At 46.8% G+C, this 14,797-nt stretch overlaps 1 protein-coding gene across 1 annotated transcript in view; it reads right to left on the bottom strand.

Annotated features, from left to right (window-relative positions):
- TMEM221 (transmembrane protein 221) overlaps positions 1 to 14,602 on the bottom strand; it is a 22,423-nt gene extending 7,821 nt beyond the window's left edge. Inside the window, exons 1-2 of the mRNA XM_069070035.1 lie at positions 14,088 to 14,602; positions 1,652 to 1,737 (exon numbers count right to left, since the gene is read on the bottom strand). Of these exons, the coding sequence (XP_068926136.1) occupies positions 1,652 to 1,737; positions 14,088 to 14,380 (379 nt within the window). The 5' untranslated portion in view covers positions 14,381 to 14,602. The remainder of the gene's footprint in view (positions 1 to 1,651; positions 1,738 to 14,087) is intronic.
- Positions 14,603 to 14,797: the final 195 nt, after the last annotated feature.

Here is a 14,797-nt window from a genome sequence, read left to right as displayed (position 1 = left end):
CCCCAAGCCTCCCCTTCTTGCTAACCATCCTATTTCTGTTGTAGGCCCTATCCTCCCAGTCCCCTAGGTGTGAAACCTTGGTATCAGCCTGGCCTTCTCACCATCTCTCACCCCCAGATCTAAGATGTTGCCAAGGTCTGTCTATTTCATCTCTGTGACATCTCCCCAGTCTGCCCCTTTCTCTGCTCTGACACTGCCAAGGCTCTCATCACCTTCCACCACCCCACCCCCTTGCCCCAGTCTCTAGAATGTGCTGCAGGTAATTTGCCCTCCTCAAGTCTCTCTCTATTCCTGACCAGCCTCCACAAAACTGCCAAATTAATTATCCTCAAGTGCAGATCTGACCCTGTTACTCCTCTCTCTATTCCATAAATTCTAGTGATCCCTATTACCTCCAAGATCAACTATGAAATCCTTCAGCATTGGAAATTCTTCTTAAACTGTCCCCCTCCCCCCCCCCATGACTTTCCAGTCTTCTCCCACTTTTGCAGCAGGATCACCCTCCCCCATATCCTGACTCAGTGACCCTGGCCCCCTGGCTGGTCCTTGCAGGAGACGCTTTATCTCCCCTTCTACAAGAAGCCTTGTAGAAGACATCTCTCCTCGGGGACTGCTTCCAGTCTACCCCATACATTTCCTCTGTGTACAGCTGCCTGTGCACTGTCTTCCCCATCAGACTAGAGATCCTGGAGGGCAGGGGCTGTCTGTCTGTCTTTGGATCCTCAGCACTTAGCATAGGGCCTGGACCTTGGTAGGCATCTAGGAAATGCTTCCTTCCCCTTAGAACACAGAATGTCAGAGCTGGGAAGGCCTTTAGAATCCAGAATGTCAGAGCTAGGAGAGCCCTTAGAAGAGAAAATGTCAGGGCTGGGAGGACCCTGAGAACACAGAATGTCAGAGCTGGGAGGACCCTGAGAACACAGAATGTCAGATCTGGGAGGGCCCTTAGAACACAGAATGTCAGAGCTAGGGAGGACCCTGAGAACACAGAATGTCAGAGCTGGGAGGGCCCTTAGAACACAGAATGTCAGAGCTGGGAGGGTCCTTGGAATACAGAATGTCAGAACTAGGAAGGCCCTTAGGACACAGAATGTCAGAGCGTGGGAGAAGCCATAAAAAGTCATTGTTACAGTGTATATAGGAAACAGCAATAGACTTGGAGACAAGAGTACAGGTTCAAATACCAGGTGGCCTTGCCTAGCTGTGTCATTCAATCCCTTGGCTTCCGTTTCTTCATCTATAAAATGGAATTTGTACTAGTTATCTAACCAGGTTGCTGCAGGGAAAGCCCATCATAAACCTTTAAGCATTCCCTAATTGTTAGTGGTTATAGAATGTGGGGCCTTTGACCAGCCAGGGCAGCCCCATGGTGAGACAGAAGGGACAGATAATAGATAGATGTGTCCGAGGGTCACACAGCCTATTAGCCGTACACACAGGAGCAGACCCTGGATGTCTTGCCTCCCAGCCTGGGCCTTCTTCCTCTACCTTATAGAGCAGTGCAGGGTTTAGATAACTTGCCATGGGGAGGAGAATGGAGGGTAGGTAGAAGGAGGGGGAGTGGGTCACTCACCACTAAATATTGGATCAAATGGATAGCTTCTAGTCTGTGCCCATCCATAGGTTGTTGGGGAAAGAGATGGGCCCCTACCTGCTAAGTACACCGAGACCCCGCAGCAGAAGAAGCCAATGGAGACATGCCGGAGACAGCGGCTGTCCAACAGGAACCAGTCAGCCCTGCAAAGAAAGAGGTTTTTGAATAAGGAAGGCAGTTGCCTTTGAATAAGGAGGGCAAGATGGAGAGGGCTGAAGTCCAAAGGCCTGATCAAGGCTCTTCGGTAACAGAGAACTTGCTACCACTTAAGGGAGTCTATCTAACTCTACATTAGCTAGCTGTTGTTGTTAGGAAGTTTTCCATGTGCTCTGGGTTCAAAACTCTCTTCTGATGGGACCTTGGGCAAATAACTTAACCTGCCTCAGTCTGCTTCCTTATTTGTAAAATGACAGGCTTGGACTGGGGCTCTCGAGTCTCCTCCATCTCCAGACCTAGGATCTTCTAACCCTGTGACATCAGCCTTTCCCTGTATGACCTTGGGCAAGTCACTTAACCCCAATTGCCTTGCCTTCCCCCCTCCAAAAAACAAAACAAACAAAAACCATTAACCTCTCCCCCAACCCTAGTTTTGCCCTCGGGGGTCGAGCAGAACATGGCATAGTCATTTTTCAAATAAGGTGGCTATCATGCCAGGCTGCCAATGTCCTTCCTAGACTGTAGCAGCCAGAACTGGATAGAACACATACTGAGAAGTGTCAGGTGCAGAATTTAGAGCTGGAAAGTACCTCAGAGGCCATCTCCTGTGACCCACGCATGAAAGGAATCCCCACTAGGGCAGAGCTGACCAGTGGTCAGCCAGCCTCTGCTGAAAGACCTCCAGGGAAGAGGAAGCCCCCGATTTTGGACATCTCAAACAAGGGAGGAAGCAGCTTGGTAACAGTGGGAAGCATACTGACTCTCGGAGCAGACCTAGCTTGGCATCCCACCTCTGAAGCTCACTCACCCAACGGGCAACTAGGTGGGGCAGTAGATAGTGTTGGGCTTGGAGTCAAGAAGACTTGAATTCAAATCCTGCCTCATACCCTGGGCAAGTCCCTTAATTTCTCTGATTCTCAGTTTCCTTGTCTGTACAATGGACATAAAAATAGCACCTTCCTCCCAGGGTTGTGCATATCAAGTGAGACAGTACGTGTAACGTTCTCTATGAGTGTTTGCTATAATATTGTACTCACTGTGTGACCCTGGGCAAGTCACTTTCAGGCCCCGGGACTCAGTTTCCTCCTTTGTAATATGAGGGTCTCTGAGGTCTCATCCAGTTGCAGATCTATGATAACTGTCAGGAAGTTCTCAGAGGCCTCAAGCCTTGATTTACCTCTTTGCAACTTGAATCTCCTACTTCATCATATCCCTCATTCTGGACACTAGCTCTCTCCATAGAATAGTAAAGCTGTGACAGAGAGAGAGATCTATGACAGCATGTAGTCCAGCTCCCATTCTACAAGGTAAAGAAACTGAGGCCCAGGAGAAGCAACCACAGCCTACTGTATATACGGGATGATGGTGATGATGGTGGTGGTGGTACAGAGGAAAGGGCATTGGGTCTGAGTTCAAATCTGGATTCAGATGATGACCCTGGTCAAGTCACAACTCCCTTTGCCTCAGTTTCCTTCCCTATAAAATGAAGATTATAACGTCACTTGCTTCCCAGGGCTGCTATAAGGATAAAATGAGATGATATTTGTAAAGTGCTTAGCACAGGGGCTGCACATAGTAGGCTATTTATAAATGTTAGCTATTTATACAGTGCCAGCTAGTGGATAGAATGCCAGGTCTGGAGTCAGGAGGACCTGAGTTCAAATCCACCCTCAAACACTCACTAGCTGTGTGACCCTGGGCAAGTGTAACGGGAATGCAAATTTGGAAGATCTTCCCTGCCCCTAGGCTAAAATGCACCTGAAGCCTGGGGAGGGAGGCTTGTTTTTCAGTAGATACTTCTTGATTGGCCAGTGAGTCAATAAGGTTGTTACATTCTCTGAGCCAGGAGAAGGCTATATAAGCCCTGATGTGTAGCTTTGTTTTGGGACTCACTTTGAGAAGTGTTCTGTGATTTGATCTGAATTCTGGGAAGCCGTTGTTGAGAGTCCCCCGGCTTTGAAAAACCCAGATGTGGAAACCCAGATGTTGACTGGGTATGGATGTAATGGTTGGACAGTTTGGAAATCTGTCTACTTGATCTGTTTCTGTCTTGATAATTCTGCCTGTATACTTTGAAGTTCGGGGTGCTGACCTTTTTCCCCTGAACAAGGTAAACGATATATGTCTGACTGATTAAAGTAAGCTTGTTAACCCATTTTGAGTTGCTTTCCTTTATCAAAGCAGATCCAAGAACCTGTGGTAGCTGCAAACCCTGAGGACGCTTGGGGTGCTTGCTGCTACAGCAAGTCACTTTACCCTGTTTGCCTTTGTTTCCTCATCTATAAAATGAACTGGAGAAGGAAATGGGAGTATCTCTGTCAAGAAAACCCCGAATGAGGTCACAGAGAGTCAGACACAACCGAAAGCGACTAAACAACACTTATACTTGCTTTAAGGCTGGAAAAGCCCCGTCTGTCAATTCATCTGATACTAACAGCAACCCTGTGAAGACGCTGCAATCATTATCCCCATTTGACAGATAAGGAAACTGAGACTAGAGTAGTTGAGTGACTTGTACAGAGTCACACAGTAAGTGTCTGAGGCAAGATTCAAACTCATGTTCTTTACATAAAATTCAGCCCTCCTAGAGTTCTAAACTCAGAGTCAAAGAGACCAGGGTTCAAGCCCTGGCCTTGACTCACACTGGCTATGTGACTTTGAGTGAGTCACTTGGCCCTTCAGTGACCCAGGCAACTCTATAAAACTATTGCCGAGCATGTGCTATCAACATTGGTGGAGAGAGTTTCCTCAAGGGGAATTTCAGCTATCAATGAAATCATAGATCCAGTCCAAAAAAAAAAAAAAAAGAGGCAGAAAAAGAAACAGAAGCTCAGATAGGAGGTGGGACTTGCCCAAGGTCATACAGTCAGGGCTAGAGCAGGACCCAGAATCTAGTTCAGTCAGTCAATAAACATCTATTAAGGTCCTAAGGCACGTGCTAAGGGCTGGGAATATTCCAAAAGAGGCAAAAGACAGTCCCTGCCCTCAAAGAGCTTACAATCTAATGGGAGAGATGACAGTGTAGAAACAGGATCAATAGGAAATCGACAGAGGGAAGGTGCTTGCATCAAGGGGGGTTGGGAAAGGATTCCTGTGGAAAGTGGGATTTAGTTGGAACTTGAAGGAAGCCGGGGAGGTCAGTAAGCAGAGCTGAGGAGAAAGAGCATCCCCAGGAGGGGGGACAGCAGGAGAAAATGCCCGGAGTTGGCAGATGATGGGTCTTGTTGGTGAAACAAGGAGGTCAGTCTTCTTGGATCTCAGAATACAGTTATCCCTTCTATATTACCATCAGGATTAGGGACGTGGTGCCCTGAAATCTGGAAAATCTGAGTAAAATGCTTTGTCTGAATTATTATGGCATTAAAAGATAAAATAGATTGATATTATACAATGCTATACACATATTTTATGCATTTCTGAGTTTTTTGCTTTTTTGTGTCATCTGAGGCAAACTCCCCCAAATTCCCATTTCTTATTCTGACCCTGGATGGGGAAAGTCGAGATGTGGAAGGCATAACGATACTTGGAGGGGGCAGAGTTGGAGGTGTGAGAAGACTATAAAGGGGACAGGGAGGCTGGGTTGTGAAGGACTTTGGATGCCAAACAAAGGGGTTTCTATTTGATTCTGGAGGCAACAGGGACCCACTGCAGTTCACTGTAGAGTGGGGGTGATATAGTCAGACCAGTGTTTAGAAGAAGACACTTCTACAGAGCTCTGAGAGTCCTGAGTCAGGCAGACCAACCAGCAGCCTATTTCAATGGGCATGAGATGGTGAAACCCCGGACCAGACTGGGGGGCGGTGTCAGAGGAGAGAAGGAGCAATGGGAGATGCAAGATGGAGATCAGCAGAGGTTAGGGGTGAGGAAGTGGATTTGTGAGATGATAACATGGGAGTTAGCAAGGTTAGATGGAGAAAATGAGTTTTTGGAAGAAGGTGGGCATGTTTACAGAGAACGGGGAAGCTGCCAGTATAGAGGAAGAGACAGCAGGTAGGCAGAAGTGGGGATGACAGAGGGCACGATCTGCCTGAGGGGAAGGATGGACTGGTATCATTTGTGCAGGTAGAGGGGGTGGCCTTGGCAAGAAGGGGCATTTTTATCACGTGAGGTAGGGGACAAAGGAGGAGATGGTGAGGGAAGGTATCTGAGTGGTGTGCGTTAAGGAGGGGTAGAAGGGTAGCTTTCAATGAATGACCTCAATATTTTCAATGACATGAAATAAGGTCCTTAGCTGAGGTGGAATGAAGGGGAACCACAGAAGATTAAGGAGGTTTAGAAGATTTGGAAGAGCCGCTGTGATGATAGGATGGTAAGCCAATTAGAGAGATGTAAAAGGATGGCCTTGTGGAAGGACGGACCCAGTTGAGATTATATAATACAAATTTATAATGGACCCAATTAGCATGTTTCTGTGATTTTCTCCACCTTCATTCAATAATATGTAAGTAGGAGTGAAGACAGGTAATGGTGAAAATAATCCAAGGCTGGGACTTGGCAGGACAAGAGTAGAGAACAATGTAGAGTGGACCAGGTCCAGACAGGACAGAAAGAAGAGGGAAGCTTTTGCAAAGGCGATCTCCTGGGAAAGAACTAAGGGGATGAGGGCTTTAGTGAGGATAAAGACAAAGGTTGTAAGGCAGAGGGAGCCGTGGAATCCCAACAGACAACAGACCAACAGGTGATAGGATAAGGGCATTTCAGAAACCACAAAGATAGAAGTGGTGCTTCTGTGTGTGATGGCGAGATCAAGGGTGCGGCCGCCTCTGGGTGTAGCTGAGGTTATGGGAAATGAGTGAGGTGAGGAACTAGGAGGCTAGAGTGTTTGAGGAGGACCAGCATGCATGTGGAAGCCCCCTAGTGTGAGGGCAGGAGGAGAGGAGAAAAGACCCAGAACCAGGCTCACTGAGGAAAGAAGGGGAGTGCCCTGGGAGTGAGCAGACAGCAGCTACCAGAACTCTGTCTGACTGGGTGGTCGATAGCGACTGAGTAAGAGACATTACCGAGTGATGGAGGTAAAGGAAGATCCTAGAAGGGGCAACGGGAGAGTAAGGAGCCCTTACACCGAAGGTCCAGAGTTCCTTCCTGGCGCTATGCTGACTGTAGAGGAGGAGAGAAGCGTCATCACACATGAGGGCAGAGAAAGGAAGGCATCTCTCTGTGTCAGCAGGGACAAAGACTCAGGCTGTGGAAGGCCCAAATGAGTAATCCAGTGCCACAGGCTAGATGGGGACAAAGACACCTTCTGATGGAGACAAAGCCACTTTCTGTCCCTAGCAGGCCAGACGAGGGAGGGGAGGGACAGGGGGATACTCCCTGAGAGGGACAGAGCAGGGTCCAGAGCACTCCAGGCCCCATTAACCCTTTTCCAGACTTTTTTTTAAGGCATGTTTCCCCTCCCCCCTCTACCCCGGGGGGCCGCTGGTAGAGCTGAGGCTGATGACACAGAGGGCCTCCCAGAGCTGGCTTAGACCAGATTGGCTTGGCTGGGCTCAGACACCCCTAAACTCTAGTCCTGATTTGGCCACCAATGGACTATTCCTCCCTCAAGGTGACAGTCCAACTGCAGCCCCAGAGAAATAAAAGGAGTCTTATCCTGGGAGATTAGCATGTTACTAACTGGACAGACAGGTCCCACCAGGTGAAAAGCCAGAATTTACAGAACACAGAAGATCAGAGCTGAGAGGAGCCTTAGAACATGAAATGTTAGAACTGTTGGACAGAACACATCAGAGTTGAGAGGGACCTTAGAACACAGAATATCAGAATTGAGAGGGACAATATAGAAATTGAGAGGTACCTTAGAACATAGAATGTCAGAGCTGGGAGGGACCTTTGAACACAGAATGTCAGAGCTGAGAGGGACCTTTGAACACAGAATGTCAGAGTTGGGAGGGACCTTAGAACATAGAATGTAAACTTTAAATACTAGTATTTGGGGGGCATACCTGTTAGAGGTAACTCCCAATAAGGAGACTCACTCCCACAATGTCAATAGCATCTACTCTACCACTTATGAATTAGAGAGTTGCCTGGGGACATGGGGAGTTAAGTGACTTGCCCAGGGTCACACAGTCAGTATTTCTGAGACAAGAACTGAACCCATTTTCCTTATTCTGAAGCCAGCTCCCAATCCACTATACCACCACCACCTTGATCCTCTTTATGATTATTCTGAGTTATTTTTATAAGAAGGTCATACTTGCCCCATCCTGGAATCAATCCTGCTTAATCCATCTGCCAAGTCTCTAACCCCTCATGGTGCAGCAGATAATTAGATTTGGTGCCAGGAAGGCTTGACCCTAATGACCTTTGTGACCCTGGGTAAGTCACCTAACTTCTCTCAGCCTCAGTTTCCTTATCTGTAAAATGGGGATAATAATAGCACCTATTGCACTGGGTTGTTTCAAGTTTCCTCATATATAAAATGACAGGCTCTGAGTAATTTAATGACCAACCATAGCTCCAAAGGGTAGATGAGAAAACATGCTACTCCCCTCCTAACAGAGAAGCAAGAGACTCAGGGCACAGGAGGAGATCTATATTTTTTGGATATGGCCAATGCAGAAATTTGTTTTGCTTAATAATATATATTTACATTACAAGGGATTTCTTCTTCCTTTCAACTGAGGGGGGGAAGTGAGAAAAATGAATTTTATTAAGTGGGGAAAAATTTTTAATTTAATTAAAATTTTTTTAGAAAAAATGATGGAGATTTATTAAGTGGGGAAAATTTTTTAAATTTTTTTAGAAAAAATGATGGAGATTGAACTAGAAACTCAGCAACCACACTTGAGGACTTAGAGGGCCACATACGGCCCCAAGACTGCAGGTTCCCCACCCCTGAAAGAGTCTCTAATATCCTATTCAGTTCTAAAGCTATAATGCACCCCCAGCTTTCTTTATCAGTCACCTGACTTTGGGATCCTGTCTATATTGCCAGGTGTGGCTCCTACTTCACACTGAGCCAAGCAGGCTGAAGCCTGGCCCCTCTGCCATGAACCTCCCACATGGCCCTGATGGCAGCGCCACCTCTGCCCTTGCTTTCAGTGGCTTCCCAGCCTGGGGTTAATGATTTCACCAGGCCATTAGCTTCATCCACAAGGTGACCCACAGAAATATGAAGCCTTGGTACGTCCACCTTCCCAGGCCTCCCACCCCCACCCTTCCTGAAAGCTGAAGGTCTCCGTCACATCCAGTAATGGATCCCTAAGGAGGAAGTAAAATCTCTGTCTTCAAGCTCCTGCAGGGTGTTTACAACAAATTGCTCAACTTGGCCCCAGATTGGGGGGGACGGAGGAATGAAGGAGCAAATCTAGACTGGATGGATCCTCTGACAATGCAGTGGAAGGGCTGCCTCCTTTGGGGGCAGGGAGAACATGCCCTGGTCGTCCCTGGAAGCCTTCAAGCAGAGGCAGGGCCACCACTTGTCAGCAAGTTAAAGAGGGGATTCCTGTTCCCCCCATTTCAACTAGGCACCTTTTATCATCCCTTCCCACTCAGACATTCTGTCCGTTTTTGAGTCCCAAAGCACTCTCCTTCCAAAGCTTGCCCTAGGTTTAGGGATTTGAACCGAAGCCTTCCAAACCTACTACTCTATCTGCTACACCATGAGGGTATTAGAGAGATGGCAGCTGGATTGAATAGGACTGATTCCAGAGAGGAAGGAGGAGAGTCCTGGAGTTTTGGTTTCCTTCTGTTGTCTCCCCTCTCCTTCCTTTCACTTTTCTTTCTGAGCTGATCTCCATGGACAAGGAGGAACAAGAAGGAACAGTGATACATATCACAGATCACAGGATGATGTGAGCCCTTAGAACAAAGAATGTGAACTGTCAGAACTCAAGAGATCTTAGAGGCAGTCTCATTTTACAGATGTGGAAACTGAGGCCCAGACAATCAAGGAACCCAGTGCTTTGTGAACATGCAATTTCATTAGTATAGGAGAAAACTCCCTCCTACCAAAGTACGTAGGATAAACAAAAGGATTTGTTCTGGAAAACTTGGACTCAGTCAAAAGGCTGGACCCAAGGACCTAGAAGGCCACAGGTTCCCCACCCCCGTCTTAGGGAATTTCCTAGAGTTCTAAGGGTTAAATGACGTGCCTGAGGAAACACTGCAAGTATGTGTCAGAGTCAAGACTGAATTCCAGGCCTTCCTGGTTCCAAGGCCAGATCTCTGTCCACTATCTCCTTAATTAATATTTGTCGAATTGACTCAAACTGTTGAGATGACTTGTCCAAAGTGTCTTCCTACAGAGGCTACCTCCTGTTTTTCCTGCTTAGATTTCATGTATGTGACATGTCTGGGTTTGTCGCTCTCCTTTGACAGGGACCCCATTTTTGCCTTTCTTTGTATTTCTAGTGTTTTAGCACAGGGCCTGGTACATAGTAGGTGCTTAATAAATTGCTTCCTGACTGACTGACTGACCCAAGATCCCAGGGGAAGAATGAGGACACACAGAATCTCAGAGCTGCGATGAACTTCAGGTGGCATGTAGTCCGCCCTTTATCTGGACAGGGGTGCCCTTTATTCGATCCACCTCAAATGACCACCAGCATCAGCTTGAATACTCCCAGTGATGAGAACTTACTACCTTAAGGGGCAACACATTCAGTTTTTAGGGAGCAGCAATCATGGAACTCTTCTTTCTACAGCTCCCATCCATGGCTGTTGTACCCTCAGGGGAAGCCAACATAGTGGGGTGGGGGGCATACTGGAATTAAAGCCAGATGAGCCAGAGAGTCCAGGCACTGCCACTTCCTACAAACTGTGTGACCTTCTACAAGTCACTTCCCCTCATTGTGCCTCAGTTTCCCTCTCTGTAAAATCATAAAATCCTAGACTTGAAAAAACCTTCAAGGGTCACCTAGTAGACCTATAACTGAGCAAGAATCTTCTCTGCACAGTCTGCCCAACAAGTGTTCATCTCTCCTTCACTTGAAGACCTCTAAGAAGGGGGTACCCATTAGAATCCATTCCCTTTTTGGGTAACTTGAATTACTGGGAAATATTTCCTTATATTGAACCTAAATTCTCCATTTAATGTCCACTTTTTGGTCCTTTGCGCTCTGGCACAAAGCAGAACAAGACCAATCTGTCTTCAAAAACTTGAAGAGAACTAATCAGTCTTTTCTCTAGATCCTTTGCCCAACCGTCTTATGGAATATTCGGCTGGCCTTTCACTATCTTAGTCACCTTACTCTAGAACTCCACTTTATCAATGTCCTTCCTAAAATATGGTACAAAGTATGGAACACAGCATTCCAGAAACTGGTCGGAACAAGGTGCCATTGACTCCCTGAGCTTGCAGTCCATTAAAAACCCCAGATCTTTTTCTGATGACTTGCTGCCTAGTCACATTGCCCCTATCTCATATTTGCAATGAAGGTGATTTTTTAAACACAAACTTAAGACTTTAAGATCAAAATTTTCTCTCATTAAATTTGGACCAATAGTCTAAAATGTCAAGATCCTTCCGGATCCTGACTTGATACAACACATTAACTATTCCTCCCATCTTTGATTTCATCCACGTCACTGGTAAAAATGGTCAGCATCACAAGGCCAATGAGAAATCCCTGAGGCATTCCACTGGAGACCTCCTTCCAAGCTGCCATGAACTCATTAATGATCACGTCGGGGTCTAGTCATTTAGTCAGCTCCAAATACACTTAACTCTCTTTTAACCTAATAATGACAATAATAATAGCTAGCATGTATGTAGTGCTTCAAGGTTTATTTAATTCACTTGTTCCATTTAGCCAACATCACTCCATCTTGTCCACAAGGATAGCCCTAGTAACGGTCAAATGCTTTCCTGAAATTAAAGCAAACTCTGTCTAGAGTATCTGAAGAAGGAAATGGCAAACCACTCCAGTATCTTTGCCAAGAAGCCCCACATGGGGTCACAGAGGGTAGGACATAACTGAAAATGGCTGAACAACAACATCTGTATCAATAAAATATCTGGAGCCTTTTCCAAGTCTAATAACCCTGTTATGTAGGCTCTCTATGATGACTGCTTCCTTTTCTTGTTGTTTAGTTTTCAGTCATATCCAACTCTTTGTGACCCCATTTGGAGTTTTCTTAGAAGAGATACTGGAATGGTTTGCCATTTCCTTCTCCAGCTCATTTTATGGGTGAGGAAACTGAGGCAAACAGGGTCAAGTGACTTGTCCAGGGTCGCTCGGTGTCTGAGGCTGGAGTTTTGACATGCCTCCTTCCCTTCTTGCAGTAAATCCTCCTGACTGTTTCAGGACTGTTTGGTCAGGTCTCCAAGATCTGACTCCATACCCAACTATCTCTTTTTCTATACATTCACTAACCAGCCTTTTAGTATTTGATTCTAGGGCAGGGCTTGGACTAGATGATTCCTTGAGGTACCTTCAACCTCTAATATTCTGTGATTCTGCAACTACAAGAAGGACAAGTCTTCCTTGTCTTCCAAATAGCTCTTCCTTCTCCCACATTCACATCCTCCCCTAAATATCCTTAGTTCCATCAAGCAATGGCATAATTTCCAGTCCTCTCCCCATAGCGGTCAGACACCCCGCTATGGACACACTCCAACTTGTGAATCTTTCCTGCAACTTGGTGCCCAGCACCAGACATAGATGAGGTCTGGCCAGGCCAGAGGACAACGACATTGTCATCTCTCCCTTTTGGACCCTGTGATTCTATTAATCCCTAGCTCTACAATTTTACAACCTGTTCTGAGGCAATGTGCCACAGTAAAACAGCAATGGTTCAAGGCAGAGGATCCGGGTTCATATTCAACTTCTAATGCTTCCTACCTGTGTTACCTTGAATAAATCACTTAATCTCCCTGATCTGTAAAAATGAGAGGGACTGGGCCAGATGGACTCTGAGATCTCTTTCCAGCTCTGGATCTTTGATCCTAGCATCTCAAACCTGTCACTAAATCCTCTGTGGGGCTTTATTTTCCCCATCAGCAAAATGAGGGGATCGTTGTAGATCATCAGCTCTCAAAGTGTGGTCCAGGGACCTATGGGAATCCCTAAGACACCTTTAGAAATCCTCAGGTTAAAACTATTTTCATAATAATACTAAGACACTATTTACCTATTAAAGTACTCCTTTTTCCAACTACATATCAATGTGAGGCCAGGTTTTCTTCATAAACTTCAACCAAAACAACACATCACAATGAATTGAATATGGAAACAGATAAAAGAATCCAGATGACTTCAATTAAGTCAGACATTAAAGAGATTTGAGAAAATATGTAAAACAATGCCACTCTTCTAATTATTTTTTGCTTTGGAAAATATAGTTATTCATCATAAAATTTTATGTTCACATATAATGGGATTATTATTTTAAATGAAGTAATAAGTAAATAGTTTAAAATCAATCTGTTTTAATTTTTATATTGTAAATAGCAATAGATGCAACATAAAAAGCTTTTTGGGAGATATTTAATAATTTTTGAGAGTATAATGGGATCCAGAGACTGGAAAGTTTGAAAGTCTATTGCCCTAAATCAAAAGTTCCTGACTTTATTTTTGTTCCCTCCCACCAACCTCCTCATCCTCCTCTTCCTCCTTCAAAACCTCATACCTGGGCTTTCTGGTGAGTAAAGATTTAGATGAAGACTGACTTGGGTTAGATAATCGGGAAGAAATATTATTATGCTGAGGTGCTTCTCTTCTCCTGAGGACCAAAGATTTAGAGTCTGACCCTTCCCACCCCTTATTTTACATAGGGGAAAACTGAAGCCCTAAAAGAGAAGCTATGTGACTTACCCAAAGTCACAGAGACAGGCCAGTCACCCAGACAGGCCAATCAGGGATGAGGTCTGAAGCAGGTCTTCTGACCCCAGAGTCAGCACTCTTTCCATTAAACTGCACATCCTGTGGTTCAAGCTGTGGAAGCTCATTGGCCTTTGAGAGGTTAGTGAGGGGCAGGGCAAAGAGTCCTAGATTGAGTCCAAGGCTGAAGTCCAAGCCCTGACCCTGTTACCTACTTGTATGATTTTGGGCAAATCACTTAAACCCCTTGTACTTTACTTTTATTTTCTAGAAAATTATAGGGTTGGACTAATTAACTGATAAGATCCCAAATCAGTCCTAACATTCCTCCTAACTGACCTTCTGCGTCCTAAGAGCCCTCCAAACTCTGACATCCTGAGTTCTATGGACCCACTCAGCTCTGACATTCCATGTTCTAAGGGTCCTCCCAGCTCTGACATTCTCTGTTCTAATAAGGTCCATTCCTGTTCTGCTATTCCATCTTCTGACCATGCTCTGGTCTTGGGAATGCAGGAGGAGCCAGCCAGGACCCTCCAAGCCTGGTCGGTGGAGGACACCTGGGTCCCTACCTGTCTGGGCTGGTCCGTGCCAGCTCGGCGCTGAGATGGCACAGCAGGAGGCAGAAGAAGAGCGCACAGAGGTTAAGCACCAAGCAGAGGGCACTCAGCGCCGACGCCAAGGGCAGCAGGACCCCAGCGGCCCCTTCTGCCGCCCCCTCCATGCCCAGGGACCGGCCCCACAGCTCGGCGCGGCCCGCCTGGAGCTGGAAGAGGAGTTGGGACGAGAGGAGAGACATGACGGCAGCCAGGATTCCCAGGAGCACCAAGACGGACAGAGTGGGCCCGCTGGATGCCCAGGGCATGGCCGGAGCGGGGGCGGGGCACGGGCCCGAGGAGGGGGGAGAGAGGCTGGGGAAGGGAGGGAGGAAGGAGAAGAATGTAGGAGACGGAGTAAGCCCTCCCTGGAGCACAGAGAAGGGAGAGGGCAAAGGGTGTTAGGTCTGATAGGTCAAGGGTGCAAGAATGGGGGGCTTGGGCTGAGGGGAGAGTACTGGGCGAAGGCTGGGGTCGAGGTAGGGGGTTCCTTAAAGGCTGGGGACAGGGGGGGAGCAGTGGGAAAGTGGGGGGGCTGGGGGGGGGTTTTGGGGGGGGGGGATGCCTTAGGGGGGCAGAGGTCAGTGGAGCCGAATGTGTAGACTGCGCTATGGATAGGATTCTGGGTTGGGTCTGGGGTCTGGGTGGGGAAAGAGGAGAGGGGAATCGGGGGCACTGGAGCTGCA

The sequence above is a fragment of the Petaurus breviceps genome, unplaced genomic scaffold, assembly GCF_028583685.1.
Source record: "Petaurus breviceps papuanus isolate PSGF00001 unplaced genomic scaffold, PetGlider_PUasm1.0 108, whole genome shotgun sequence".
Taxonomy (NCBI): Eukaryota; Metazoa; Chordata; class Mammalia; order Diprotodontia; family Petauridae; genus Petaurus; species Petaurus breviceps.
The sequence above is the reverse complement of the archived record's forward strand: the minus strand, read 5'-3'. Positions and strand labels throughout refer to the sequence as shown.